The 27094-nt window shown below is 39.1% G+C and overlaps 1 protein-coding gene across 1 annotated transcript in view; it reads right to left on the bottom strand.

The window, feature by feature from the left end:
* Nucleotides 1–579: 579 nt before the first annotated feature.
* The window catches only part of ksr2 (kinase suppressor of ras 2), a 96450-nt gene continuing 69935 nt past the window's right edge, over nucleotides 580–27094 (bottom strand). Inside the window, 10 exon segments of the mRNA XM_056376087.1 lie at nucleotides 580–4408; nucleotides 5422–5551; nucleotides 8206–8340; nucleotides 11611–11744; nucleotides 11830–11926; nucleotides 16565–16950; nucleotides 17950–17998; nucleotides 22497–22566; nucleotides 25221–25262; nucleotides 25802–25970. Of these exon segments, the coding sequence (XP_056232062.1) occupies nucleotides 4262–4408; nucleotides 5422–5551; nucleotides 8206–8340; nucleotides 11611–11744; nucleotides 11830–11926; nucleotides 16565–16950; nucleotides 17950–17998; nucleotides 22497–22566; nucleotides 25221–25262; nucleotides 25802–25970 (1359 nt within the window). The 3' untranslated portion in view covers nucleotides 580–4261.

Below are 27094 nucleotides of genomic sequence, written 5' to 3'. Positions count from 1 at the left end.
AAACTGATTCACAATCACTCGTGCTTCCTAAATGGACAGATTGATATCCCTGAAGTTTAACTGACTTGGTGTTATACTGTGATGATTAAGTGATCCCTTCATTTTTTTGAGCAGTGTATAATAGTGTAGAGCAAGATGATTTTAACAACTTTAAAGCTGATTAAAAATGGAAAACTGGATGTTAAGGGTTAAGATGCTTCCGTGTTTTTTTCTGCTATAGAAACACATTGTTTCTGCGTGATGAGTTCAAACTGTTTAAAGCTACTGATATCTGTGAATAATTAAAGTAGTAGATTTTTAACAGCCATCTCTCAAGCCTACAGGTAATTAAAAATACAGATGTTTTAGGTGGAGTATTAGAGTCCCTTTTAAGTAGAATTTGAGTGTGCACCATCAAAAGTTATACTTCAAAAGAAAATTACTTAACGAGTAATAATAAATGATTAAAACAATTATTTAGGCAGTAAGCACTGACTCACCACCAAATTTGCTCTGTGAGGATGTTAAAAATTTCAACCAAAGTAAAATATGGATAAGGGTTGACTAAGATAAAAGATGACATAAAAGAAACAGAAAACGTCCAAAATGAAAACATCTTTTTATTGTCATACACTTTTGTAAAGGATGAGTGCAAATAAAAGAGCTTGTGATCAAAATCTACTCATCACTAAGCCATGGACCATAAGGCATCATTAAATACAAGCTTTTTGGAGCTATCATCTACAATACAAGGACGGGAATCAAGGGGAAAAGAACGACACAGCATCAATGCTTATGCAAGTAGAAGGAAAATGGAGGAAAAGAAATTTAAATGAACAAAAAAAAAAAACCAAAAGCAACCAAAAAACACAACACAATTTGTACATTCAAAAGAAAGAAGTCAAAAGATTCACAAGGAATATTGGTATTACGGCAAGTGACGATAAAACATAGTCTACAATCTGTTATGTACACTTGGCACTAATGTTAGATCTTTGATTGTTGTCCAGTCAGGTTGTCAACTCTAGCATGTGCACAGGTCGTAACTCTTTTTTATTTAAATGCTAGTCTAATCATTTATATAATCTATAAATATACTGAAACAATCTCAAACAAAGCTGTTGAAAAGTTTTGCAAAGCCTGACGTAAAACTTCATTAGGTATTGAGATCAAACTGCTCAATGGACAACAGTTCATCAGAAAAATGCTCACATACTTTTTATATATAGTGTTGAAGGATTTTTTTTTTCATAACAAGAATCAATCTTTGATAGTCCATCTCATGCACTTGAAAGTTGTAAACAGTACAAATATAAATGATTCACTTACAATATTTGAATCCCAGCAATTCCAAAATAGACAGACAGACTCCAAAAAACAGCAGCAGATTGTTTGTATGCATTTTCCAACACTGGCAGATGTGTAAATAATGAGGTGGAAAATGGCTATTTAACATGATTTGATTGTCTCTATTCGACGTGGCTAGAGAGAGTCAAAAGCAGTATACAGCTCGAATGACGCCACAACTTCCAATTCATGATGATATGACTCGGATTTGCTATATCTCTAACACATACATTTAAAATATATTATGATTTACAGTGTGAAGTAGAAAATGGCCTGGGGTTGTCTTCAGTATCCTGATATGTCTTTTTTCTGATATGTTAAAGGGAAAGTTCAGCCAGATTGAAGTTACTTACTTGTTACTTTAACTTTGTAATGCAAGACGTCAATTCACTTTTTAACTTTGTGAAAATAAAATCTTTAAAGATATATATAAAAACAAGAAGGCAAGTTTAAGATTAATTTGTCCTACACAGTCACCCTTTTAGCAGTGTTGTAGTCAGGAGTAGCCAAGACAAGACCAAAGTCTATTTTGTTAAATACATTAATCAAAACCAAAGGCTGTTATCTCCAAGTCAAAAATAAATAAATAAAATAAATCTACAGAATGCCAATTATCAGAATGGTAAGTGAAATGCATTTTCTGTTTGGAGTGTAAAAGTATAGTTACAGTGCTTCACCAGGCGACCTGTATAACATCTGAAAATGGTGGATATAATCAAAACAAGAATTGATTAAGTTGCAGGAAGTGACATATGGTCATTGTCTGCTGAACAACTTATACAAAATTCATTTTTAAAGTTCATTCAGACTGAACACAAAGCACATTTTCCCCTTGCTTCATTTATCCGTGTTAGACAGAGCTAGTTAGCATTACCCACGCCTGTCCTCTTCCTCTTGTCGCAGTAAACTAATTTCATAAAATAAGATGAAAATGTTTTATTTGAATGAACCTACTTTTCCTTAAAGCAAGATTATGTAACTTTACGACAGTTTGATCTGACTGTAGTTTATGGTGGCTAACGTTAGCTAATCCTGACAAACATTAGCTAAACACTGACATTGAGCTTGTGACTCTTCTCCACTTCCTCTTCTCTTGAAATAGTTTGATATTTTAAGTAAATGCTAAACATAGTGGTAGAAGTTATCTGTCATAACTGTCTCTTGAAGCCTCAGCAACAGTTGCACAGTCTCGCTTTAATTAGCTCCACCTAGACTGAATCCAGCGTTCACATCCATCTCTGAACTGCCTCTAAAATTCACTTTGCTTTCAGTCTGAACATCCCTTTATACAGCTTATTTGTAAATTATTAATTAAAGTAATTGAATTAATGATTGGAAAGTTTCTTTGGGTAGCTAGCAATGATTTGGAAGAGTTAATCTTCATTTTTAAACTTCACTCACAATGTGTTGCCTGTTAGATTAAATGTTTTGGAAATATAACGATTCTCAAAAATGCACAGAATGAAGTAAAAGAAAACAAGTTAAATAAAAAATCCAAGATGGGATGAGATTTGAATTTGATGAGTTTCAACTCAAAGTGACTACAACACTGCTTTTAAGCAACTCCGAACAAATTTTAAAAAGCCAAAAACAAACTTGAGGTTTACTTTGACTCAAGAGTTTTTGTTTGCCTTTTTTAAAGGTCATGTGCTCTGCCTTTATGTGTCTAACAGTCACATCATTACTGAGCTAGGAATCCCAAAACTTCTCTTTCCTGTACAGATCCAAAATCACTCTTGTCATCAGACCCAGGCCCGTTGGCAACAGGTCTTTAATCGGTTTCAAACTATTTCATAAAACAGTTTCGTACACTACTCAGAAAGAAACACTTTGTCACTGATTAGGGTCTACAAAGTTCATGTATCGATTGAATTAACTTAAAATGACTGCACTGACTATACAGTTGCTTTAGATTTTTATCAGTATCTATTATATTCTGTATCTATCAATAGTGATTTAAAGTAAATAATATACATTTATTTCTGGGAGGTGGGGGTTGGGGGGCTCAGTGGTAGCATTTCTGAAGGGTAATTAGTTTTGCAACAGTTGACGAGATACATTTCAGGTGTCAGCGTTTTCACAGAACAGCGTCAAGTGAGGGAGTCCTGGTCTGACCAGCGGCTTCTTTTTTCTCCAGAGGCTGTTATTGTTCAAACGTCTCAATTATGTTCAGAGGGAATATTCAAAGCGCAGGCTGATCAGAGAACAGTCTCCCATCAAAGAACCGTGCCAACACATCCCCCACACAAACAGAGACGCTGGCTTCTTCACATTCAAATGGTACGGTGTAAATAAGAGGACATTTTTTAAGTTAAATAAAGCTTTTTGAGACAAACATGTAACCTGTACAGACATCCACACAATGAGACCATGAGGTAACACCGACAGAATGGTCTACACAGCTGACAGACATAAGGAATGGCAAAACGATGTCATGAAAATATACAATGCGTGATGTACAACAGTTACATTCATTCAAAACAAAAAGACATGGAGAAAAAAAATCTACATTTGTTCTCAAACGTGTTTTTTTTTTTTTGTTGTTGTTTTTTGTTGTTTTTTAAGTCCAGGATGAAGTGATCAGTCGAAAGTTACAAGCAAGATAACATCCAGGAAATGAATCAAATATTATGAAGGGAACAAGTCAATAGTAAAAGACAAAAAAAAAAAAAAGATAAAGGAAAGATATCCAGTATGGTTTAAATCAAACCAAAGAAAATATGAGTCCCGACTGCTCTGAGAAGCTGGACAGTCAATTATCTGTACACACACATGCCATCATTCCATGAAAATACACACAGCACGGGCAGTTTTCATCACTGGGCTGGCTTTTGGATTCAGTGCATTCTTTAAGAGGTGGGTTATTTATGTAGAGTTATGGCGGGTGATTTTTAATAGTTGCTGATTTGTTTGCTTGTTTTGTTTTGTCCCTAACTCATTTGACATACTCAGCTGACTTCCAGAAGTGCCCTGGGTGGGAAAGGCGGCGGTTCCGTTTTGGCAACTTTTCCAGTAAATCTACCAGCTTGGAGAAGCTGGGCCGCTCTTCCTGCTTGTACGCCCAGCAGAGGAGCAGAATGTCCTGGAAAACACCGAGATACCAAGCTGTTAGATGGCACATTTTATCATCTTTAGATGTATCAGAGGGAATGCATAGTTACTGAATAAATAATGAGCATTAGTCCCTGGATTTACTTTCTAAAAGGGCCTTTTATTAAAAAATGCACATAAAATAAACTAAAATAGACCAACGTGGAAGCAATTAAGGTACTTAAGGTACAAAAGCAAACTATTTTTGATACCTCGAGCATAGCGGCCTCAGCGTGTGATTGGTAAAGAAAAATGCTTGCAAACATGACCTGTGACCTTTTACGTGTGAGCTGCAAAGATTGGCAGCCACTCAGAGCCTAAGCAAACTGAATTAGCAGGTAAACCTCCAGATCAGTCCGAACAGAGACTGGAGGTTTTTCAAGGAGTAGAGGAGAGGGGTGGAAGAGTTTAGCAAGGTGAACTGAAGGCAACCAAGTACTCATACCATGTCGCACTGTGCATTGCAAAGACAGGAAAGGCCAATAGTACCAGGGGAGAGGCACAGGGGGGTCTGTAAGACTAATTCCAAGCTGACACTCTTTGTAAGAGTAATTTTATGAGGACAGAATTTCATGCCAGTTTCTTTTATAAACTTAAATCTGTTCTTGAACTAATATATTTTGTTACCTCTGCATCTTACTTTAATCTATCTTTAATTACAATGCTAGCCAGTAAAAAAAATTTTCCACGCATATTATAACCACCGTGCAAAATTATTTAGTAGTGGCTAAACAGTTATTAATTGTGCACTTTAGAAAGTTTTTTTAACTTGAAATTCACTTATGAGCATTTTTCTGAAAACTTTCCTTGTGACTGAGTATTAAGATCCACTTAAAGAGCACTTCTGTGAATCCAGCCCCAGATTGGTTATTGCCTTTATCACGCACAGCTAGTTTTTCAGTTCATACAATGTGTTTGAGTAAAATGAGTCTAAGATTCAAGGGGTGAACCGTGTCAAATTAAGAAGCAAAAAGAAGAAAAAAAAGAAGAAGAAAAAAGCCTTACTGATATCTCCTTCCCCATGCCAGTTTGGGCAAGGTTGGGCTTCATCCCGCTGCCAATCTGCCATATGATCACCTCCGCTGGCTGACTTTTGTAAGGCCACTCACGTGCGTGTAACTCGTACCAGATGGTGCTGGGAGGACAGAGGAAGAGAGCGGGTCAGTGCTTTCGACTACCTAGAATAACACTAATGTCTTCAAAACATTACAACACCTATGGAGGGTTCACATCCCGGCCAGTGCTAGCACAGTCAGGCTAATTTTCTCAAACTTAATGGTTTTGATAAGCTTTGATCTAGAATGATGGTTATTTAAGCAAACACAGACGAGTGTTGCCTTGAGCCTCAAGTTTTGAAGAAATTCAAGTTAAAGAAACAACACATCTTTAATTACTGCTCATGCAAAATTACCATACCTCACCCTGCCTGTGCAAATAAGCAGTTGTTTTCATTCCCCTCCTGCACGTCAAGTTTGAGTAGTATAAAAATAGCTCTTTGTCAGTAGTGGGGAGGGGGGATAAAATGACGTCCAATTGTTGATGAATATGTAAAACAGCCATGGGGGTCACCTCTAGGAAACACAAGGGCTAACAGAGCAGCTGGACATTGTGCGCCAGCACTGCACTCTTCCCTTTAAAATAATTTAGTGACGAAACCTCCATATGGGGGACCATCTGAAAATGCAATTGTGTTAGGAGTCAACAGAGCAGGGTCCACGCCCACAAATGAATCGCTAATGGCAGTGGAGGAAGAACAGGAGCCGTGGGGATTTTTAATCAACTTAGGACAAATGTAAAAACAGGCTTTAAAGGAGGAGAGGGAGGACACCTTGGTTTGAGAGCAGAGATCTGTATGCAATAACTACGGGAATAGGTGAAATGATTTGAGTCAAAATGATTCAAATGTCACATCTTATATCTGCTTATTACAGAAATCCTTTTACATGCAACATCCTCACCGCTACTGAGTGGCAAACTAACCCACCATCACTGCTCTGAATGGGAAGAGCTACACTCCTAGTGTTTTTAGTAAAGGTTATAAGTAGAGGTTATAGGAATCAACAAAGATCCATAAGATATCCTGAACAGTAAGTGGGATTTGGATGTTTCAGTTTGGCCAGAAATTGAGTTTCCTAACACCTGCATGTACTCTATTTCAGCTACAGAGAACAACACAAAACAAAGCTTGAGGGCATACAAGAACTTGGCTGTTTTAAATCAGAATTTGTCAGCAAACTCAAAGTCATGAGGCCTCCAGGACAGTTGAAAGGCAGTCAAGATGGAGTCACTTGGTAGATTCAAAAGGAGTCTAAGCTATGATTTCACCTGAAAATGTAACAAGCCTGACACAAAATGGCAACCACTGTCCATAGTTTCCAAGTTTTGGCACTAGGAACCAATTATCTGGTCCAACTGTATCCTGTAACTGTATCCATTTGTTTATCTCTCTTTAGCCTTCAGCACTCTGCTTGAACTATGCAGCTCAGGAGGGACTGACGATGGCAATGTCCTTTTCCTTAGATACGATTTTTTGTTGCCCTGAATCTAAAACTCCAGAACCTCCTGTGCAGCTGAGGCTCCATCTGGTAAACACTGGAACCAGACACCAGGTGCAGGGGAGCCCCGAAAGTAAAGCCCTCCATAAGACTGATCCTCTGACACTAGTTCAATTAGGGAGAAACCACTTCATCTCTACATCTTTGTCCCCTACTCATTGATTCACTCCTCCTGCTCCATCAGTCAGTTGACGTCTCCTGGTTCTACCTCTTCTTGCAACTATCCGATCAATTTAATTTTCAAGAACTACCTCTTGGTTTGTATTATTCGTTCAACAACTGAGCTTCCAAACCTCCAATCAGTCTCTACGATATATCTTCCAGCTGCCGACGCTTATTTGTGCATCATTTCTACCATAACCAAGGCTTCATTCATAAAGGATGTGTGCCAAACATAGACTGTATAGAAAGATGGACGTAGCCTCCGTATCATCACCCATGGGTTTCTAAAGAGCGGTTTTGAAGCTCAGGGTGGGCTGCTCCGCCATCGCCATCTTGGCAGTGCCTGATTCCGCCTAGCTACTGGCTAATCAAAAAATGGGCAAAGTGGTGGGCGTGTGTGGAGCCGAGACTTTGGTGAATGCCGGTTTGTGGCAAGGATACACTCACATACCTGTTACTCAAATTAAAATTCACCCCCCATACAGTTGTTACGAAGCGAACATTAGTGATAGAGACCAAAACCGTTTTTTGTACCGGGCTGTAAACATGTATATTTCTGCTGTAAAGTTGGACATTCTAACATGGGAGTCTATGGGGATTTACTCGCTTTTGGAGACAAACTCAAGTGGCCATTGGAAGAATTGTCGTTTTTTGGCACTTCCGTAGTTGGCCTCATTTTTCAGCCCTGGGGGGGCTTGAGAATATGGGATTGCCCCTGTAATCAGGTAGTGGGGCATGTATCAAAATCAGATAATTTTGAAGCAATTAACTTTTGAAATTGTTAATCATGTTCTTATTAAATGGTTATTGCTTGGACATCTGAAGTTTGACAGTAACAAAATTGTTGTTTAAAATATCACAGATTATTACATTATCTCCGTCTTTGTACAGTAAGAAGTGAAAATCCGTATCTATAATGAGATCTGAAAACCAGTTAATGAGGGTTGCCTCTTTGTCATGTGATCTAGACTTTCAGGGACACTGCTCCATAGAAGTAAGAATTTGTTGAATTCACACACATATTTGGGGGTTTGTAAACCCTCTATGTCACTCAAAAAACAGAAACACTCACCCGAAAGCAAAGACATCTGACTGTTTGGAGAAGGGAAGCTTGTCCTCCTCTGTTTCCGGAGAGAGCTGCTGGATGATTTCTGGGGCCAGGTGACACAGCCAGCCATTGGGGATCCTCAGTTTATCTTCTCTCCGGCTGCAGGACGAGAAATAGTGGCCATTAAAGATGTTACAATTCTGCATTTTCATAACAGTATCTAGTACAACAATGCAAGATGGGTCAAATGGGGTCTTGATCACAGTCTGTGGTAAACTGTACAATATCAGCTTTGATACACGTCTCTGTAATAAAAGTCTGCTGAGCTGTAAGACCATAATGAAAGAAGAAGAAGAAGATGCAAGCAAGGACATCATTAACTCACACTAATCCCCTGACTAATTAAGAATATCCATCTATGATCCTGGTCTTTAAAGGGGAATTACGTTTATTTTTTAAATAATTCTTTATCATCTCATTTTCATACTTTTGGCTACTCATGTTATGTTGAATATTCCTGTGTCTTCAAAAGTTAGTTGATATGTTGGATAAAATGTTATCAGAGTTGATAGGCTGGATAATCAGAACTACAAAAAGGTGATGTTAGTTATCAGTAGCCATTGTACTTGCTGAAACAGCTCATTCAGTGTCGAGGCACCACTCACCCGTCGTCAACATAACGATCAACTTATAAGAATCAATACAGTGAATTATACGTGAACGTGAAGTAAATTTCAGCTCAATGAAAGCCGCAACATCAACATTGATAAATAAGAATAAGAGGCTACCACCAGCGGCCAGTTAGCTTAGCTTGGCATAAAGACTGGAAACGGGGACACAGCTAGTCTGGGAGGTGGCCACATCCACCTACACGTTTTATCAACAGCTACACAAATAGAAACAATAAAATGACTAGTTGGTTTTACTGGGAATTGCATCCTGTATTTATTTCTTGGTAAACTGCAGGTGGGCACAGTGACTGGAGTCTTGTTGTTGTAGTGATGTTGCCAGGCAACCACCTAGGATTAAACAAACAAAATACAACATGCTAATTACCAAGCTTTAGTGATGCTGGTAGGTGTATGTTTGACATTTGGACAGAGCCAGGCTAGCTGTCCCCCCCGTTTCCAGTAATTATGCTAAGCTACGCTGATGAACTCTTGGCTCCAGCTCCGTAGTTAACCCACAGATGTGACAGTGGTTATCCATCTTATCATTTTAAGTCTCACCAAAAAAAGCAAACAAGACTATTTTGCATTATGTACCTACAGTTAAGCAACAGGAGACAGATGAAGATAATGTGCAGGATTCATAGAAAGAGTATGAAACTACTATTTTTGAGAAATAACTGCCTTAACTTTTTGTGACTGGACACGGTAGATTACTTAAATCTAATTAATAACAATATGATTTGTAAACTACTGTAATATTTTAGACTGATTTTGTGAAATGCTCTGCTAAATGTATGTGAAAAAATATCACAGCTAATATAATCCTGCTGTGCTGAATCTCTGCCTGTAGATGTTGTGGGTGTATTCAGACAGCTCGCTGTGCTGCTCTCACTGCTCTGTTTCCACAAAGCTCTCACTACCTCCACTGGAAGAAGGTGATGAAAGTCTTGGCATCATGAGGTCAATCTTGAACGGATACAATATGTGATTACTGGTGTGCTCAGCCATGACATGGTAAATTACAGAAAATATACTTTATTTGTTAGTGCAGTGAGAGCCAATTTATAGCGTTTTGATCATTACCAGAGGATCACTGTTTTCTTTCTATGATATTTCTATTTGTACTCTGTACTGTCAGCCCCTGCAGAATTTATCTGCTCATCATGACCTGGTTACTCTTCTCTCCCACTTTCGAACACCTCTCTTCAACACTGTTCATGTTCTTGAGTGGAGAAGTGGGAATTTCCTTCATGGCAACGGTAAAGATGGACAGAAGAGAGAGACAAAAGAGAGGCTGAACAGTTTTCACAAAATTTACACCAGTTTAAGTTGCAGGACCACACACTAGTGTAAATTAGGCATGTTACGTGTACGGCACAGACTTACTATTGCACACAAAAGTTCTTGCTTTTCCACTCAATAGTGTAATGTAACACTATAGCTCATTACCGATGATCCACATTGTTTCCTGTCAAAAATGGGGATGTTGCTACATAATTGCCTGCTGCTGATGCTGTAGTTGCTTTGAAGAATAATGGTAACAAGACTAGGTGAGAAACTAATATATGGCTGGACCGCATCGTAGGCTATTTGCATTCTGCCTAGTGTCAGCTGGTTTAAGCCCTTCATCTGTTTGCTTCTCTCCTAGTCTCTGTGCTCACATATACAGTGTTTTAATATAGACAAATCCCCAATAAAGCTGTTCTCATTGACTTGTTTTTTTCTGTTTCTGTTGTCAGACAATGGAACAAGCATGAAATAGCAACTGAAACGCGGTCCATTGAGACTTGTTAACCAGCGATGTTGTCTGATGAAATCACCAAACACATAAGGCAAGATCTTTTCTACGGAGAGTAGCTAAGGTTTGTCCAAGAAGTTGCTAGATTTGTCGTTAGGTGCTTCTTTTGAAAATAAGTTGCTAAAGGGGTCTGAAAAGTTGGATAATCTAGTGGCAAAAGCACTCAGTTATTAATACTGCTTGCCATTTTGAAAGAGCAAAGAGTAAAAATAGTAAAAACTCCAACACTCGATCAGCCAACAGGTCGAAGGTATAACGGACAAAGACTGCATTCACAGGAGACTGTTGTGGTGAATGGATGGGTCAAACATATGACTTTCACCCAGGAGACTGGGGTTCATGTCCTGCTTGATTTTTGACTTTGTTAACTTATTATTTTCAGTTCTTTTTCACGTTTCCAGTCGCTGTTTGGTTAGGTGTAGGCACCAAAACTACCTGGGTTAGGTTGCCTTTCTGACACAAAACCGTTCTGGCAGAAAGCCTTCAAGGCAAACTTCTCCCACGTGCCCAACCGACCAATAGTGTAACTTCATCACTCAGTCAGTCAGCGATATTCACATTTATTGTTACGGTCCAGTCAAAAATAGGAACCACTAACAATAACTGACAAGTGTGAATAAGCAGAAAAGCTGATAAAAACTGTGTGGTTAGAAAATTGTAAACATTTGTATTAGTTAAATTATTTTTTCAAAGTCCATAAAGCAACAAAGCAGATATTCAGCGAGAGACTCCAAGCTTTTTTTTGTGCTAGAGCAACAACAAACTAGTGTTAAAAAAGCTGGCTGTCGCAAAGAATTATTGCATTATTGACATATTGTCTTTTTGTAAATATGTAGAGTATCCTGTACCATTTGTGTCAATACTGTTACAGACAATAATGTCAGTTTCAAAGGAAAACTCCTGCATTGCACATGGTGAGAAACACTGCTCCTGTCTCTGATGTGCATTGAACATAATTACCTGCCAGCCTGCAGCACCCCAGATATGGTGAAGAGCCCAAAGTCGGTGATGACGACTTTGCCATTGTCATAAAATACGTTCTTGGACTTCATGTCTTTGTGTAAGATCCCCTTAGCGTGGAGGTAGCCCATTCCCTGAGGACAGAGAGCGATGTGACTGTTCTGTAATATGATGTGCACTGCTGAGGTGTTCAGGAGAGTCAGCGTTGAGTTGTTTTACCTTGACCATCTCTTGTGCGATCTGTCGGGTCTTGTTAACATCCAGCACAACCTTGGCATCCCGCACCACAGAATAAAGTGTCCTTCCTTTACACAAGCTGAGAGAAGGAAAAAAAAACAACAAAGACAGGATTTTAAGTGACTGTGTTGAAAAATATAATAATTTTCTTAACTTCATTTCAGACTCATTACAGGAGAGACTACCCAAAATATAGCAAATTTTACAGACAAAAGCCAGCTGATCAAAACATGGTGATCCCTTATCATCATTTATCATCATTATATTTCATCATTTGTCAAGTAATTTTCTCATTCCCCACATGTTGCCAAATGAATAAGTGGTGACTGGTACCATCCTAGAAAATTAAAAACGGAGCAGCATCAATTTGAGCTTGAATGTTGCTTAAAGCTTTTTTCTTTCACACCTTTAACAATCTCAATGTGGGACAACCCATTCATATCTCACACTGCACTGTGACGGCACTGTAATCTAAATTCTTCTTTTCATTTTTGTTTCATTCAATTTTAACTTAGTTTTAGCCCCTATTTTATTTTAAATCCTATTCATATTCATTCTTTTTTTATATTGCCTTGTGTTTCTTTTTATATCTTGTCATGAGGCATTTTTTTAATGCCTTATGTATAGCACATTGTTTGCCTTGCTGTTGGAAGGTGCTATGCAAATTAACTTCAGCAAGGTAATTTATCTGTTTTCCGAATGCAGGCATGTCGGACGAATGGCGGGAAGGAGAACGCCCCTACTAACAACACTCACCCATTGTTTCAACATGGTTACCACACCCTTCATTTAGAAATGAGGTTTAAATTAGCCTCTGTTCTTAAGTTACACATGGGTGTAGCGATATGTTAATATATTAAACCAGAGGAACATGCTGTTAAGGCTACATAGATCAATTTAAATTTGCTAAATCAATTGTATTGGTGTTTCATTTACACTGAACTGTTAGCAGTGGTGTTTGTTGCCACTGTAGCATCAATTTGTGGACTCTTTCCAACAAGTGGGAGATATCGTAGCAGTCAGAAAACCTTACAGCTAGGAGGTTGATGTTTTTACTGTCTGTACAATATGATGTAAACCCAGCATAACAATGCAAGAATGCCTCTAATGATGCCACGATAACTTTTCAATTTTTCACCATCTCGTCTCTTTTACAGTTTCTCGGTTCCCACCCACGTACAAATACAAAAAAACAAAATATTACCAAATTTCTAAGTAAACCGCTCCTGGTTTCAGAGTAAACTTCCACAGTATTCAGTGTTTTAGCTTTTCAAACACTCTCTGTGACCCTTTATCTTCACACATTCCTCCACTCACTTCATCAAACCACTCATCTGTTAAAACGTTCGATGTGTTTTTGCCACTTTTAGTTCACAGGTGCAGGACTGTGTCAGTGAGTTAGTGCAGTTTGAGATGTTGTTAGAGGATAAAATGTCATCATTCTCAACTGAAACATGGGCCCAATAATACACAGGTGCCAGGGGGAAGCTGTTACACTGCGGTTCGTGGAGGCGGTGTCATATTTCTGGAGGGGTGCCATCACAACGGCGCATTAATAGACAGCTCTACAACCACCCCCTGCCTCACACCTAAAGCCCTCAACCCTGACTGTGCCATGCAGGTGACCAACAAAGGACCTGAAGCCAACAGTTCATGCATATTCATTCCTAACAACCGCTTGACAGCAGCCGCATTTTTAGTAGCTCTCCTCCCTCTGGGTCTTTTCAACACAGAGATGCAGCTTATGGCTTTAGAGTCACGTCAGTTGAAACCTTTACATAAGAAACATCCCATGACAACAATTACCTCTGTACCGCAGACAAAAAGACTGTGTATAAGCTGCACTATAGAGAGAAAGAGGCTGCGTTTCATGGAGTTCAAGATGGTGAAAAGATAAAAGTCACCTGTAATTGCGCCATATACATGTACATAGGTGTAGATTTCAAGGGGATGCAGGGGACACACCCCCCCTCAATATTTAGGATATGTGCATTTGCTCCCCCCACCAATAAAAATCGCTGTAATGTTACACATAGATGCAACAAGATGGGGCAGTTCTTTTTTTTCATAACTGAGACTTTTTTTACTCCCAAAATATGAATATGAAGGATGAACTTACACAACCACTGAATCACACACACGCACGTATGTATGCACGCACGCACGCACGCACACACACTCGCAGTGTTGTGATCTCAGTCAGGGGTCTCAACCTCTCAGGTTTAACTATGGAGGAGGAGAAAAAAAAATGTTCACAAAAAGTCTCAAAACCACCAACAGGGTAATGTTTTTGGGATTTTATTTTTGGAAGCAGTGTTTGCCAGTTACTCTAAAGGTAATGTTGCCAACGCGTAGATGTTTGCTAGCAAGCTAAGTTGGCAATAGACAAGCTAATCCAGCGTCAAAACACACAAATGAAAACATTTACAGCATAAATTAAAGGTACAAATCGGTGCATTAAAAAAATCACCAGAATGAAGGAAATGAAGTGTTTGATGCTCTAAATTTCCAAGGGAACACTTAATGCCCCCTCAATGTTCAAACACAACCTACACCTATGTACATGTATAAAAGACCCAGCCCCACAGACAACCCTGTCTTCTGTATGCTCAGCAAAAATCACTATTTCATTATTGTCACTTGTGACAAATGAAAAAAATTGAAGAAAAAAGAAAAAATCAATATTTATTATTTCCACTAATGCAGCCTAAAAACCCTCATCCTTAATAAACCACATGTTTTACTTAATTTTTTTTTTCTTTTACTTTACTTCCCTTCTTGTACGACTGTAATATAAGAAACAGAGTATTGGTGGATAACAAAGCCACCTGTTGCACTGACATTTGCTATTATTTTCATCAATCAGCAGGAAGGATTTCTGAGAAGCCGTCAGCTTCCCTGCACACACAATTTCAGCTGGCATCTACTGCAATCAACCACTCCAATCAATCAGTCAATCATTCAGTCAATCAGTTATTTACAACAAATTTACCACCACTGTGAATGTGATGGGAATGGAGTACATTAGCTTTTCTTTCCTGACGCGTTTTTGAAGCTGTGAATTCATGATGGAAATACCTTACTTTCTTTCTTTTCCTTCTTAATAGAGAATAAAAGAAAAATTAGTTAATTTATTCGAAAAGAGAAGAAACAAAAGGGTAAATTATTATTTTACTGAGACTTCCCTCTTTGTTCACAGCCTGTGTACATGACAGTGGGAGAGTGGCAAATATCTGAACAAGTTCCTTTTGAACATTATTAGCTGTGCCAGTTAATTAAACAAGAGAGTATTCTTTGTGATGGTCCTTAACAGGAACACAGCCTCGTCTTTCTTGTTATAACTGAGAAAATACTCGCTGCAAAAGAAATCTGCGCACTAATCCATGAAATAATTAAAGTTGTTCGTGCAAGTTCGCTATGACCCTGTACACTTGTATTATCTGCTGTCATCGGCTGTAGTCAAGACAGATACAATATTGCTGTGAGGTGTGGGTGGTTCATCCATTCATTCAACAACAGCGGCAGCCTGTTCTAATCATAACCTCTGCATGCTTCATTGTCAGCCGCGCTAAACTCATTGTCCCAGAGGCGGGTGGGGGGCACAGATCTGTGGTTGATTTAAAATGACTCCCAGGGGACAAGGACTGGATCTGGAGGTCGAGCAACTGCCGACCCACAGAATAACCACAGAGAGTCCAGAGGTTTGATGTCAACTTTCAGGAGAGTCAGTGGGAAATGAGTGAGCAACGTGTTCTTTTGTTTATTCTGCATATTTTTCCTGCCTTTTCTCTTAGTTTGGAATACCTAATTACCTATGTGGAAATCTTTGCTAAATTTTGGCTGACACTGGCTGTTTCGGTCATAAACAGTTTCAATGCTTTGGATGAATCCATTCTTTTCTTTATGGTTTATGGTGTTGACAAAACACAAAGTCGTGATAACCTCCAGATTTATCCACACTTATAATGTCACACACATTTGCACATGATATCATACAGCTCTACATTAGGTTATATTATTCATTTTTACACAATTTTATAAATTTCAAATATTTTCTTTATTATTTTTATTTGGATTACAGTATTTCATACTGTTGGTGTACTGATATTTTTCAAGATTTCAGTGTTGTTTATACTAATTATGGTGGCAATAATCAGATGCAATTAAATGCATTAAATCCAACTATCCAAATATATTTAGAAATAAGTACACTTACATGCTTTTTAATACATTCTTACAGGATATTCACCCTGATACTGGACAGATTCCACATGAAGCTTTTCGTATGGACCTATTAGCCTTTTATTCATATTCCTGCATTGCCTTTAAACTCACAATATAATGTTTTTTTTTATAACTGTAGTTAATGCTTTAAATTTAGTAAAGGTTATATTTGCTTTTATTGGGCCTTTACATTATATTTGCTCTCATGTTTTTGTGTGGTTTTTGTGCACTCTGCAGCGAACGCTTCAAAGCTAAAGCTGTGTCCCAATGCCATACTACATAAGCAGGTTTTGAGTATGTAAAGTATTAAGAATACTCAGAAGAAATTGATGGACACTATTGCACACTGGTGTGAGACAGTATTAAATCTCATCATTTAGTTTTCCCTTTGTTCACAGTGTTTTCAATTGTATGTTGATTTCTTACAAACTACCTGCAAAAACAGAATACGATGGATTAGAGGACAATATACACAGTACTAAATAATCTTTACCTGGTGATAATGGCCAGATGTGGAGGACTCATGCAGGCCCCCATGAACAGCACCACATTCTCGTGGCGAGTGTTGCGGTAGGCCATCACCTCGCGCTTGAAGGCCTTCAGCTGGTCCTCGTTGTCGCGCTCGATGTCAATCAGGCGGATGGCGACCTCGCCGTGCCAGCGTCCGTGGAAAACCTTGCCGAAGCGTCCCTTACCGATCATCTCGCCGATCTCCAGCTGCTCGAACGGGATGTCCCACTCCTGCAGGAAGATGCTGGTCTGGCTGGCCTTGCGCGGGAAGTTACGGGCCGACAGGAGTGACAGGTTCATCTCCTCAAACTCATCGCCGGAGTCCTCGTCGTTGCCTCCTCATTCTGTGTTGAGATAAAATGAACTGTTCTTTCTGGAGCTGTGGGGCTACATTTCATATTTACACAGATTTACAACTGTTGTGATTAAAATTACTCTTATACAACTCAAAGAGTGATGTCAAAATATTCTACCAAGATGTCAAATTCTTATTTTCTGGCATTCAGCAGCTTGAGGATTATAATCTGTTTAAACCTCCTCCAATCTATATGAAGTAGGAGTTTCAGTAAGAAAGATCTTCATGTAGTGCAAACAGTTGTGTGTCTGTCAACTGTAATGCCTTGTGGTGTGGTGTCATGTCATTTTTATACATTGCAAATGTACATATTCAATATCTTTACTTGACCTCCAAAGTTAAGATAAGTTGCATATACTCCATAAATTAATGTATTTAAGGCTCATCAATAAAGATGTAGTCAGAACTATTAATACATTCTGACATATGTTTAATAAAAATATACAAAATAAAAATATACTTATATGTTGCCTCTATATAAAGTCACACATATTTCTGTGAAGCTGTGTGCATTAGAATTTTACAGACTGCTGTTTGGGCCATTACCACCTAAAATACAGAGTTACGAAAACGGAAAGCAGCCAGGGGTAGAAAGTGTCTGATTATTCTGATTTGATTTTAAATATAATGCACTGCAGAAGTGAAAATGACCTATTCAAAGACGCCTGCTGGATTATTATTCGAGGCAATATGCATCACATTTTCTGAGAATACATCATTGTTACAGCAACAGCGATGGCCGATCTGTGAAGCTGCGTCTTTTCCTTCTTGCCGCGTTTGACGCATAACTTTACCTGGAGGCTCTTAGGAGAGCTGAGCCAAATTATGTTAAATGAGAGAACAATGCAAATGACTGTGACAAGTGACGGCGAAAGCCATTTTGTCTTCATTGGGATTCGCAAGTAATTTCACGCTGATAAAAGTGAAAACAGCGTAGTTAGTGAATGAAAAAAAAAACAAAGACATTCACATGCATTCAAATCGTCACTCAAGAGGTTAAAAGAAGGACTCACATCTGATGTAGGTTCAACTTCGATTTGAAGTAAAGGGTTGCCCTCGTTCCTAAAAGCAAGAAGAATAGATGCAGAAATGAATCTATTAGAAAAACAGTGAAGATAAAGCAGGTCTCTTTTCACACAAAGCTGATGAGCCTACACTTTCTTTTTTTAATTTTTTGCTCCAGTGATCAGGTTTTCAAACAGTGTTTTGGTTCTTTATTGCTCTAATAAAGTGTGATGATCCATTTTTTGATCTCTACCATTCTGACAGTGTTGCAGTCTTTACTGATGCCTCCAAACCTTTATTGTCTTTGAGTGATTTAAATACCTTTCCTACATGTAGGCATATACTATTAAACTACTATTAAACCTACAGATCTTTTGAGTAACATTTTTACAAGTAATATAAATGTATTATATTGGATTCTGTTGGCTGATAATTTAACTCATACTCTGTTTTCATAGTGATAGAACTTGACCTGGAGCCCACGCCTGGGTTCAGTCAGGGCAAGACTGTTTGTTTGTGGACCTTCATGGTCTCATGCTGAGTAACCTGATGGGAGATGTAATATCATTGCTGGCCTATATCCAATAAAACTTTTTGGGAACATCAATTCAGTGAAAATCAATTCAGTGAACAGGTGTGGAATTTATCAAGTTTTAATGTATGGAACAATGTATGTCTATCATACATACATTGTTCCATACATTAAAACTTGATAAATTTATGTCTATCATACATACATTGTTCCATACATTAAAACTTGATAAATTCCATTTTAAATTATAAAACTCCACACCTGTTCACTGAATGCCTTCTCAGCTTAATTGACCCATTGATTGACGCCTGAGTCTGTAAGCACTGCTCGAACTTGGGACTGAACTGTTTGTCATACTTGTTGTGCACCAGAGCATTTTTACACACTGCAATAAAGCTGCAAAGATAAATATCTTGATCTCAGCTGTAGGGTTGGATTTTACACAAAAACACATACACACATTTATTTTGAATCATAACACACCAACATTATTTTCCTAACGTTGCACACTGGCGACAGAAGCTGATAGTTAAATGTTACCGCTTTGTTTCCATGTAGTCTATCTTCCAGCCTTTATTTGTAGATATGTTTTTTTAATTTCATCACTCTTGTTTATCCTGTTTTTTTTTTGTTGAATCAGTTGACATTTTCTTAGGTAGTATTCTACTCAAACAGGCTGTGGTTGATATTTTCAAATAACACTGGGAATAATTACTGGACCACAGGCTTTTATGCTGGAGATTAGCTGCAGTGGCCCGCAGGTGGAAAAAGCACATTAAACCAAGACTGTTTGACAGATAAATGAATAAAGTGTGAACAGGATGAAATGTAAGAAAAGGCACTCCTAATTACTGCTGGCATTTTCTGACCCTATTTTTTAATTTCACCGTCATTTTATGAACTTTCAAGTGCATTTGCGCCCTCAGTCCCTATTAATTTTTGACCCCGGCATGTACACTGCCACCTACACCGTGGGTGCCAATGGCACGACACAAAAGGAACCTGCTTCCCCTCTTCAACCCATCCTCCTCCGTCCACATAGCTGGCTGTGTAACACCAGCGTGTAACCTCTCACAACCCTTCTGTGGTATATTAACACTGGTTCGCAAAGCAATCCTGGACTCTGGGCAAAGACCACAGGTGAGGCAGCATATAAAATAATATGTGATTCCTGTGGCGCCAAGGGCCCCTACCACCGGTTCGATCTCTGCTCTAATGAGGGGATCCAACCGGGTGCTGGGGTCTGAGACAGGCCCTCATTAACCCTGGGATGAGGCCATTAAGGCCAGAGAAATCTGCCAGCTGCCACTGCAAGAGCATACAAAGATGTGGGAAAGGAGGGACAATAGCATTAATTAAATCAGAAGAACATGGGTTTCACAACCGCGCTTATGTATTCACGAAGAGAGAGAGACTGTGAGAATGACAAAAGGAGAAATCGTGAAATAGTAAAATTGTCCATCTACAGAAATACTAATGAGTAGATGGTTAAAGGTGCAAAGGTGTAAGATGTTTTTTTATGTATATTCTCACCCCTTTTCAAGAGGTTTCTTCATTATCTCTTTTTGTTTTTTAAATTCAGCTGCATGCATATGGATGGATGGATGGATGAATGCATGGATGGATGGATGGATGGATGGATGGATGGATGGATGCATGGATGGATGGATGGATGGATGGATGGATGGATGAATGCATGGATGGGTGCATGGATGCATGGATGCATGGATGGATGGATGCATGGATGGATGGATGGATGGATGGATGGATGGATGGATGAATGCATGGATGGGTGCATGGATGCATGGATGGATGGATGCATGGATGGATGGATGGATGGATGGATGGATGAATGCATGGATGGATGGATGGATGGATGGATGGATGAATGCATGGATGGATGGATGGATGGATGGTTAGGTATATCTCCTCAGCTCTTGAGAAGCCAATAATGTGGTGCTGTTACTGAGTGATCCCAGTGGGGATAAATACAGTATCTCAGTGCTCAAGAACATCTCTCTATTTCCTGCAACAGTTTCATGACTCTTTATAACTTACTGACAGTGAGACCTAAAATCATTTTCTAAGGAGATGAGGAAATATGTTTCTGTGATGTTTTGGGTTTAAACTACCATGTTTTGGATGCATGGAGAAACTATACAAGGTAAGCCTAGTACATCCTTGAATAGTGAATAAAAATTTGAAAAGAAATCTCATTGTTCCCAAGAGAGTTTATCAGTAGGCAATTTTCTTTGACTTTCCTTGACTTTCCAGAAACTCAGTGACCAGAAACCTGCACTCAAGGCTTTATCTTAGTCTACACTATTTTCACTCCCACTTACCTTAACAACCCTGGAAAACGAGTGGTCACTGATTAGTTTGGAATCAATGGTATTTGGACTTTAGAGTCAAATGTTTTCATGTTGTTTCTAATACTTTGCTAATCAAACTGCTTGGAGGTATTTTGGTCATTTCTGACGCATCTATACTTATTGGCAAATTAGCACTTACTGGAACAGACACCACTTCATTTTCATTTTTTGATCTGAAAACTGATGCCTGATAGATGTTTTTTTTTCTTTCCTCTATCTTTTAAAAAGATAAAACATGGCCCTTCAAAGATATCCAAATGATTTTGTAGCTAAATGGACATTGAGTCCACTCCCGTACCGACTGTAAAAAAAGAAGTCTGTCAAAGCCACATGGGAGTTGTAATTGTCGAATGCTTGACAACAGAGTAGTTGTTTTAATGGCGAACTGCACAGATTTTACAAGATATGCAAATCTGGACCATGACCAGCTGTTTTTTATACACATAAATCTAATATACATAAATTAATATATTTGTACAAGGGTCAGTTACATCCCCCTGAAAATGACCATCTTGTCTTCACTGAGTTTGCTTGCCTGAGAGATGGCCTGCCCACACAGCTGCAGCTCATTCACAATCAGCCGCAGTGTGTCTACAGAGACCAACCTGTCTCCGCCTGATCATCTCTGCTGCTTTTCTGCTTTACAAAATAAAATTCCTCCATTGCATTTGTCTCACCCTGTGCGAAACCGGCAGTCGAGCTCTGCAGTTCAATAGCTGAATATAATCTGAACGTACAGAAAATAATCTTTGTCTCATGATAATTATTATGGTAATGAATTTGCCAGTAGTCATCAGACAATCCCTTTCTATTCAAACACAAATTGAGCCAACTGTGATGTATGTTTATTGTCATTTGTTGTTTCTTCTGATTTTTTATTATTCTCACACATTGCTTTACATTTTTTATCTCAAAGCCGGCAGCTGCTAACGGCACTGTGGCACGAAGATATCAAACACAGCTTATATTAAATTCAAATACATCACTAACATTTGCAGCCCCGTGTCCTTTACCTTCATTTAGACTCTTAACTCGTACCCTTTGTCTTTCTCTGCCTGGGAACCTTTTTCAAGACTGTGTTGATATTTCCAAAATAAAAATAACTGGCATTATTTGCTATTGATTAATCCATTAAGAATCCATGGGTACGGTCCATATTTCATCACAATTGACCATCCGCTTGTAGAATGAGGTTCCTTTGCCCTGTTTCTTGTGATAGATTGAGATCCTAATCTAATTAACATCTGGGTCGAAAGGCATCTCATCATTCCTCCTCCTCTTCCGGCTGTTTTCCCGTGACCACTGGCTTCCTCAAAGAGCCAGTGGAAATCCAGTTGGCATCCCAAGTGTAGCATGAACTAAAGGCCATGCTAACATCAGTCTCCGACTGCTCGTCATGTGGGCCCTCGCATTGAAATTGTCACCCAAATATCCGTGCTCCAATAAATTTGACTCGGCCCCTGACCAGCGGCACACGGAGAGAAAGAGAGAAGGAGGAGTAGGAGGAGGAGAAGAGAGAGCATGCAGATGAGAGGGAGACAACTGAAAGAGGATGATGGATCTGATGAAGTTCAGAGGGGCACTTTTCCTAATTTCTTTAAATGTGGCCATGGGGGTTTATTGAATTCCTCCTGCAACAGATTCTACTCACCCTGGTTCAGACAGGACAGGGTGCAGGATGACCTGCGGTGCTCTGCTGGGAGGAGCCTCCGGAGCAACATCTGGAGATATTAATCACAAACAAAATATCAAACCAACACATCAGAACAAAGTTGCATTCAGTGTCTATTCCTAAACATTGTTTGTTTTGCTTTTAGTGTTTTAGAAAAGAAGAAGAAGAAGGTATCAGGTGTAGGTTGGACAGATGTATCTTCATCTTAAACTGGATTTGTAGTTCTGCATTAAGGGGTCAAGATGTAGCTACAGAACAGTTACTCCCTATGGCGGTTACAGAGATACAAACTTTGAGTAGTCGAGCTTGGGCTGTTGTGTTTTCTCCTACAGGTTTCTGATGCTATTAGATATGCTAATGAAGAAATTTAATTGGATACTACAAACCAATCAAGAATACTTTAAAAATCCTATCGTCTGTAACTTTTTCAAACCTTCACATGGATTTTATTTAATAAATAAATTTTATCCTCGTCCTGAGTTTGCGTTTTTTGTTCAAATGAAAACAAAAAGTTCTTTAAGTATTTTTGTATATGTGCTGGGGTTCAAGAGTTCAGAGGAAAGAGATTAGAGGCTAGCGTAAATACTTCTGATTTACTTGTTATCAAAATTGATTGTTCATGGTTGCTCTTTGTATGATTGAATCAACGACAACATATCTTTTTTGCTGGCTTGACAGCAGCAAAGGAAAGTAATCAATCAACCCACACACGGTCAGTTTTTTTTTTTTGTGTGAGTATTTGTCAGGCATCAAATCCACCATATAATGATATACTGACGATATATTGTACATTGAATGCCTGACGAGGGAACGTGACTGACAGTGTGCATGAATTCAACACTTGTTTCCCTCTGCACCTCGTGTGTATGACTGAAGCAAAGACAGATTTACATTCTCTAAACCACATTCAACAGCTTTTCCTTTTTTCCTTTTGTATAAATCAGCTTAGAAGATGTCCCCATAGTGGGAACAGTGGCACGCTCTGTGGAGTGGAGAGATAATGTGTCGATATACGTGCAATGTGTTATCACTGCGCTGCGCCTTCAAAGTGTGTCTTTTAAAGTATGTGAAATACATTTAATTTGATCACCATGACGAGGCGTACAGCATATGCTGCAAAGTCATATTATGGAGGAAGAGTAGGTTGAATTCCCTTTAATGCTCCTCTTTGGAAGCAACATGAACGGTAGAGTAAGGTCAGCTGTTGCATTGCATCCACCTCTGAAAGACATCACAGGATTTGCTGTGCACGCTTGCCGCCTCTGTTGGCACATTCTGACAATTTGTGACACAAAGTGGGAGCCACAGAAAACATTCCCTTAGTAGCACGGTGCATTAGCAGCTGGCACGGTTGCCTCACAGCAAGGAGGACCCATGTTTTTGTTTCCTGTGTGGAGCCTGCATGGATGTTTGCATGGATTTACTCCAAAGACCAGCGATCCAGGAGGACTGGAGGCTCCGAATCATCCAGTGGTGTGAATCTGAGACAGTCATACAGAGCTACGTCTGTCATCCCTGTTACAGACTTACAACTTTTGAAGCTTATTGCTGCTTTCGACCAAAAATGTAAGCTGGGATATGCTCGACTCCAATGTGACACCAAAAACAGACAGTATGTTAAATCATACTGTTGGCTGATGGGAATGTTTGTTTGTTTGTTTGTTTTCTTTCCTAAACAAGTGCCAGCATTTACAGTAAATTTAATTTGACATGAACACAGCATTAGCTCCGCTTACAGCATAATGGTTTTAAATTGCTGGGATTAAGAGTAAGTGGTAGCGTTTGACCGTGTTGCACATGCAGGTAGCTGATGTAATATAGGTGAAAAATAGTCCACAGCGTGTGTGACTACAATAATCAGAACCTGGGCAACACTGTGTGCTGTACATTCGAGAATTCATGAAAGTCCTGCCCCCCCCCCCCCCCCCTCCCCCACATCTCAATTACATTTCATTCTTTTTCCTCACACCACTCCAGGTTGTCTCGGCTGTAATAACCTGCCAAATGAGCAAAGACTGGTACCAGTGTGGACAAAAGCAAAGAGTCTAGGCACCGGCAAATCATTAGGAAGCCCCAAATGAGAAAAGCAATGTGTGGGCGTCGCGGCCAAGAGTCTTAAAGCAGGCCAAGATGAGGAGTTGAAAATCATCACCAACATCAAAAGAACCCTCCTCCTCTATGGGCTCAAATTAGGGTCAAAACCAGGGTCGTTGAAAAGCCAGCCCCCGTCATCCACCTGCTGCACCTGCCCTCCAATTGGACGCTGCTTTGTCATTGAATTGTCATTGTCTAGTCAGATTCAGGTGTAGAAGCAGGGTAACTTCAGCATCACATGTTTTAAGACACAGTTTTCTGCCTTGTATCTGTACACACATGTTCATAAAAGCACCTCTTTATTTCACAGCTCACCACTGATTTCGTTTGCTGATCTTACTCACACTGTTTCTTTTTTCCTTTTTACAAATACATTTTCTTTTCCAACAACTGTACACACATGAATTTTCTCATGCAGATTTATTTTACAGGTTTAAAAAAGGTTGATGATTTACAACTACAAAATTTGGAATTATTTGTGAACATCACTTTGCAAGCTCAAAATCTTTTCTGAACCTAATTTGAGTCCATACTCTTTATTCAGTCCTCATCCTGGGCTAGTTGCAGTGCATTATGGGTGGGGCTAATGATCAATTATGAGGTACTCACCTGGGAAGATGAACTGTTGTTTGTATTTGAAATAACTGGAGGCTGCAGAAAGAGACAAAAGGAGAAGCTTAAGTGGCTGTTTTTTTATACTTAAATTAGTTCATGAAAGGATTATGAAACACGGCTCTGCTTTACAGCACAAATTTAAAGTTCACACAAAGATATTTCTTAATTTCTTTTGATTGTTTATAATTGGTTTTCACCTTTGTTTACAGGCTTTTAGCAGAATTGCTACACTTAGCAAGGCATGCCATATCCTCCTGTTGTCAAAGCAAGGTGGGCTACTCAGAGATGCCATTAAGTTGCATGTAAGTTGTGCATGAGTTGTGCATGTTCTAGGACCATTTAGTTTTATGAGATAAAAAGCTGCTCAAGGTTTTTAGCCCTTCTAGCAGCTTGGCTCTGGTAATGTCAGTCAGTTATACTTGGATTCACCAAATACCTTCCATCAGCCTGGACTATAATTGGTCTTTTGTGCTAATTAGCAAATGTTAGCATGCTAAAATGCTAAACTAAGAAGATAAACATGATGAACCTTATACCGCCTGTTACATTTGAGTGAAGTCAGGACATTCTAATACCTGTCAAGTTGAACTGCTTCTGTTGCCTCGCTGACTGTGGAGAGGGGTGCAGTGGCGAGGGGGGCGTGGCACTGCTGGGCAGGGGAGGAGCCGGAGAGGATGGGGTGGAGGAGGTGGTGGACGAGGGATTACTGCTGGAGTCTGGTTGGTACGGGACTGGGATGTGATCCTGAGAAGAGACAGAAAAGAGAGGGTCAACATGCCTTTGTGATTTTGCAAATTTCCATCTGTTAATCACAAAAATACTTGAGTGCTTTACTTTATTGTTCGCCTCTCTCTGATTCTTACTGCCAAATTTCTAGATTGATTTTCTACCTTCCAGGCAGCACTTGGTTTTCATTAATTTAATTTTGCAAAGACTTGAAAACTTGCCTGACAGAGGCAATCCATCACAATGAGCAATTTGCTGCCTTAGTTGTTATTATTGTGTAGGGCTGCAGGTATAAACAGGAAGCATTGTCAAAACTATCCACAGTGGTGCATTCAAGGAGTCGCCAACATGCAGGAAAATAAGATTAACTAAAATTGTATAATGAAAATTGCTCACATCCACCCGCATATTTCAGCTGACTTCCAGATGTTCACTTATCTGATCTCACCAAGACCGCTGGTAATTAATAAAGTTTTAACTGGGAGAATGTAAAGCAGTTCCTCTTTGGGCTGCGTTTGTCACCTCCACTTCCTACATTCATCACAGGCAGCCAAAGACTGTCAGTGAAGTCAAGGTCCACTCCAGTTTCTCAGAAATCCTGCTCCAGGTCACATCTGTTCAGTTCACTTAACTTCTGGAGGATGTTGCTTTGTTTTCAAACTCATTTTAGATCTACGTCATGACCACTGTCTAGACTCCATCCAATTTTAATTCTAATACTGGCTAAATACAATGATTTCATAATTGAGTCTGATGAACCAAAGCCTGTTTGTGCACCACTTTTCAGTAATAACTCGTAAATAATCACTTTTTTTCCCAATAAGTCTCTCCTGGTTGCACTGACTCTGATGAAAAACACTATTAATTACATAGTCTGAAAATTTAATATAAGAGCAAGCAAAAAAAAAAGAAAAAAAGAAATCGAACTCTTAAATCTCAGATGTAAGAGCATCCTTGAATGCACCAGCAGTTAAAGGTTTCAGAACTTAACTGCAACGTGATGATAACGTTACTGACAAAACATAAAGACAGCCAATGCTTCAGTTTGATGGATGATGTTCCTCAAGCAACTTTCAAGCCTGTGCTAGTTGACTTTTGGAGCCCACTGAAGTGAAGGGAAATCATTGGGTGCGGTGGGAGGA

Source organism: Seriola aureovittata, chromosome 5 (genome assembly GCF_021018895.1).
Source record: "Seriola aureovittata isolate HTS-2021-v1 ecotype China chromosome 5, ASM2101889v1, whole genome shotgun sequence".
NCBI classification, from domain to species: Eukaryota; Metazoa; Chordata; class Actinopteri; order Carangiformes; family Carangidae; genus Seriola; species Seriola aureovittata.
This window is presented reverse-complemented; position numbering and strand designations above follow the sequence as displayed.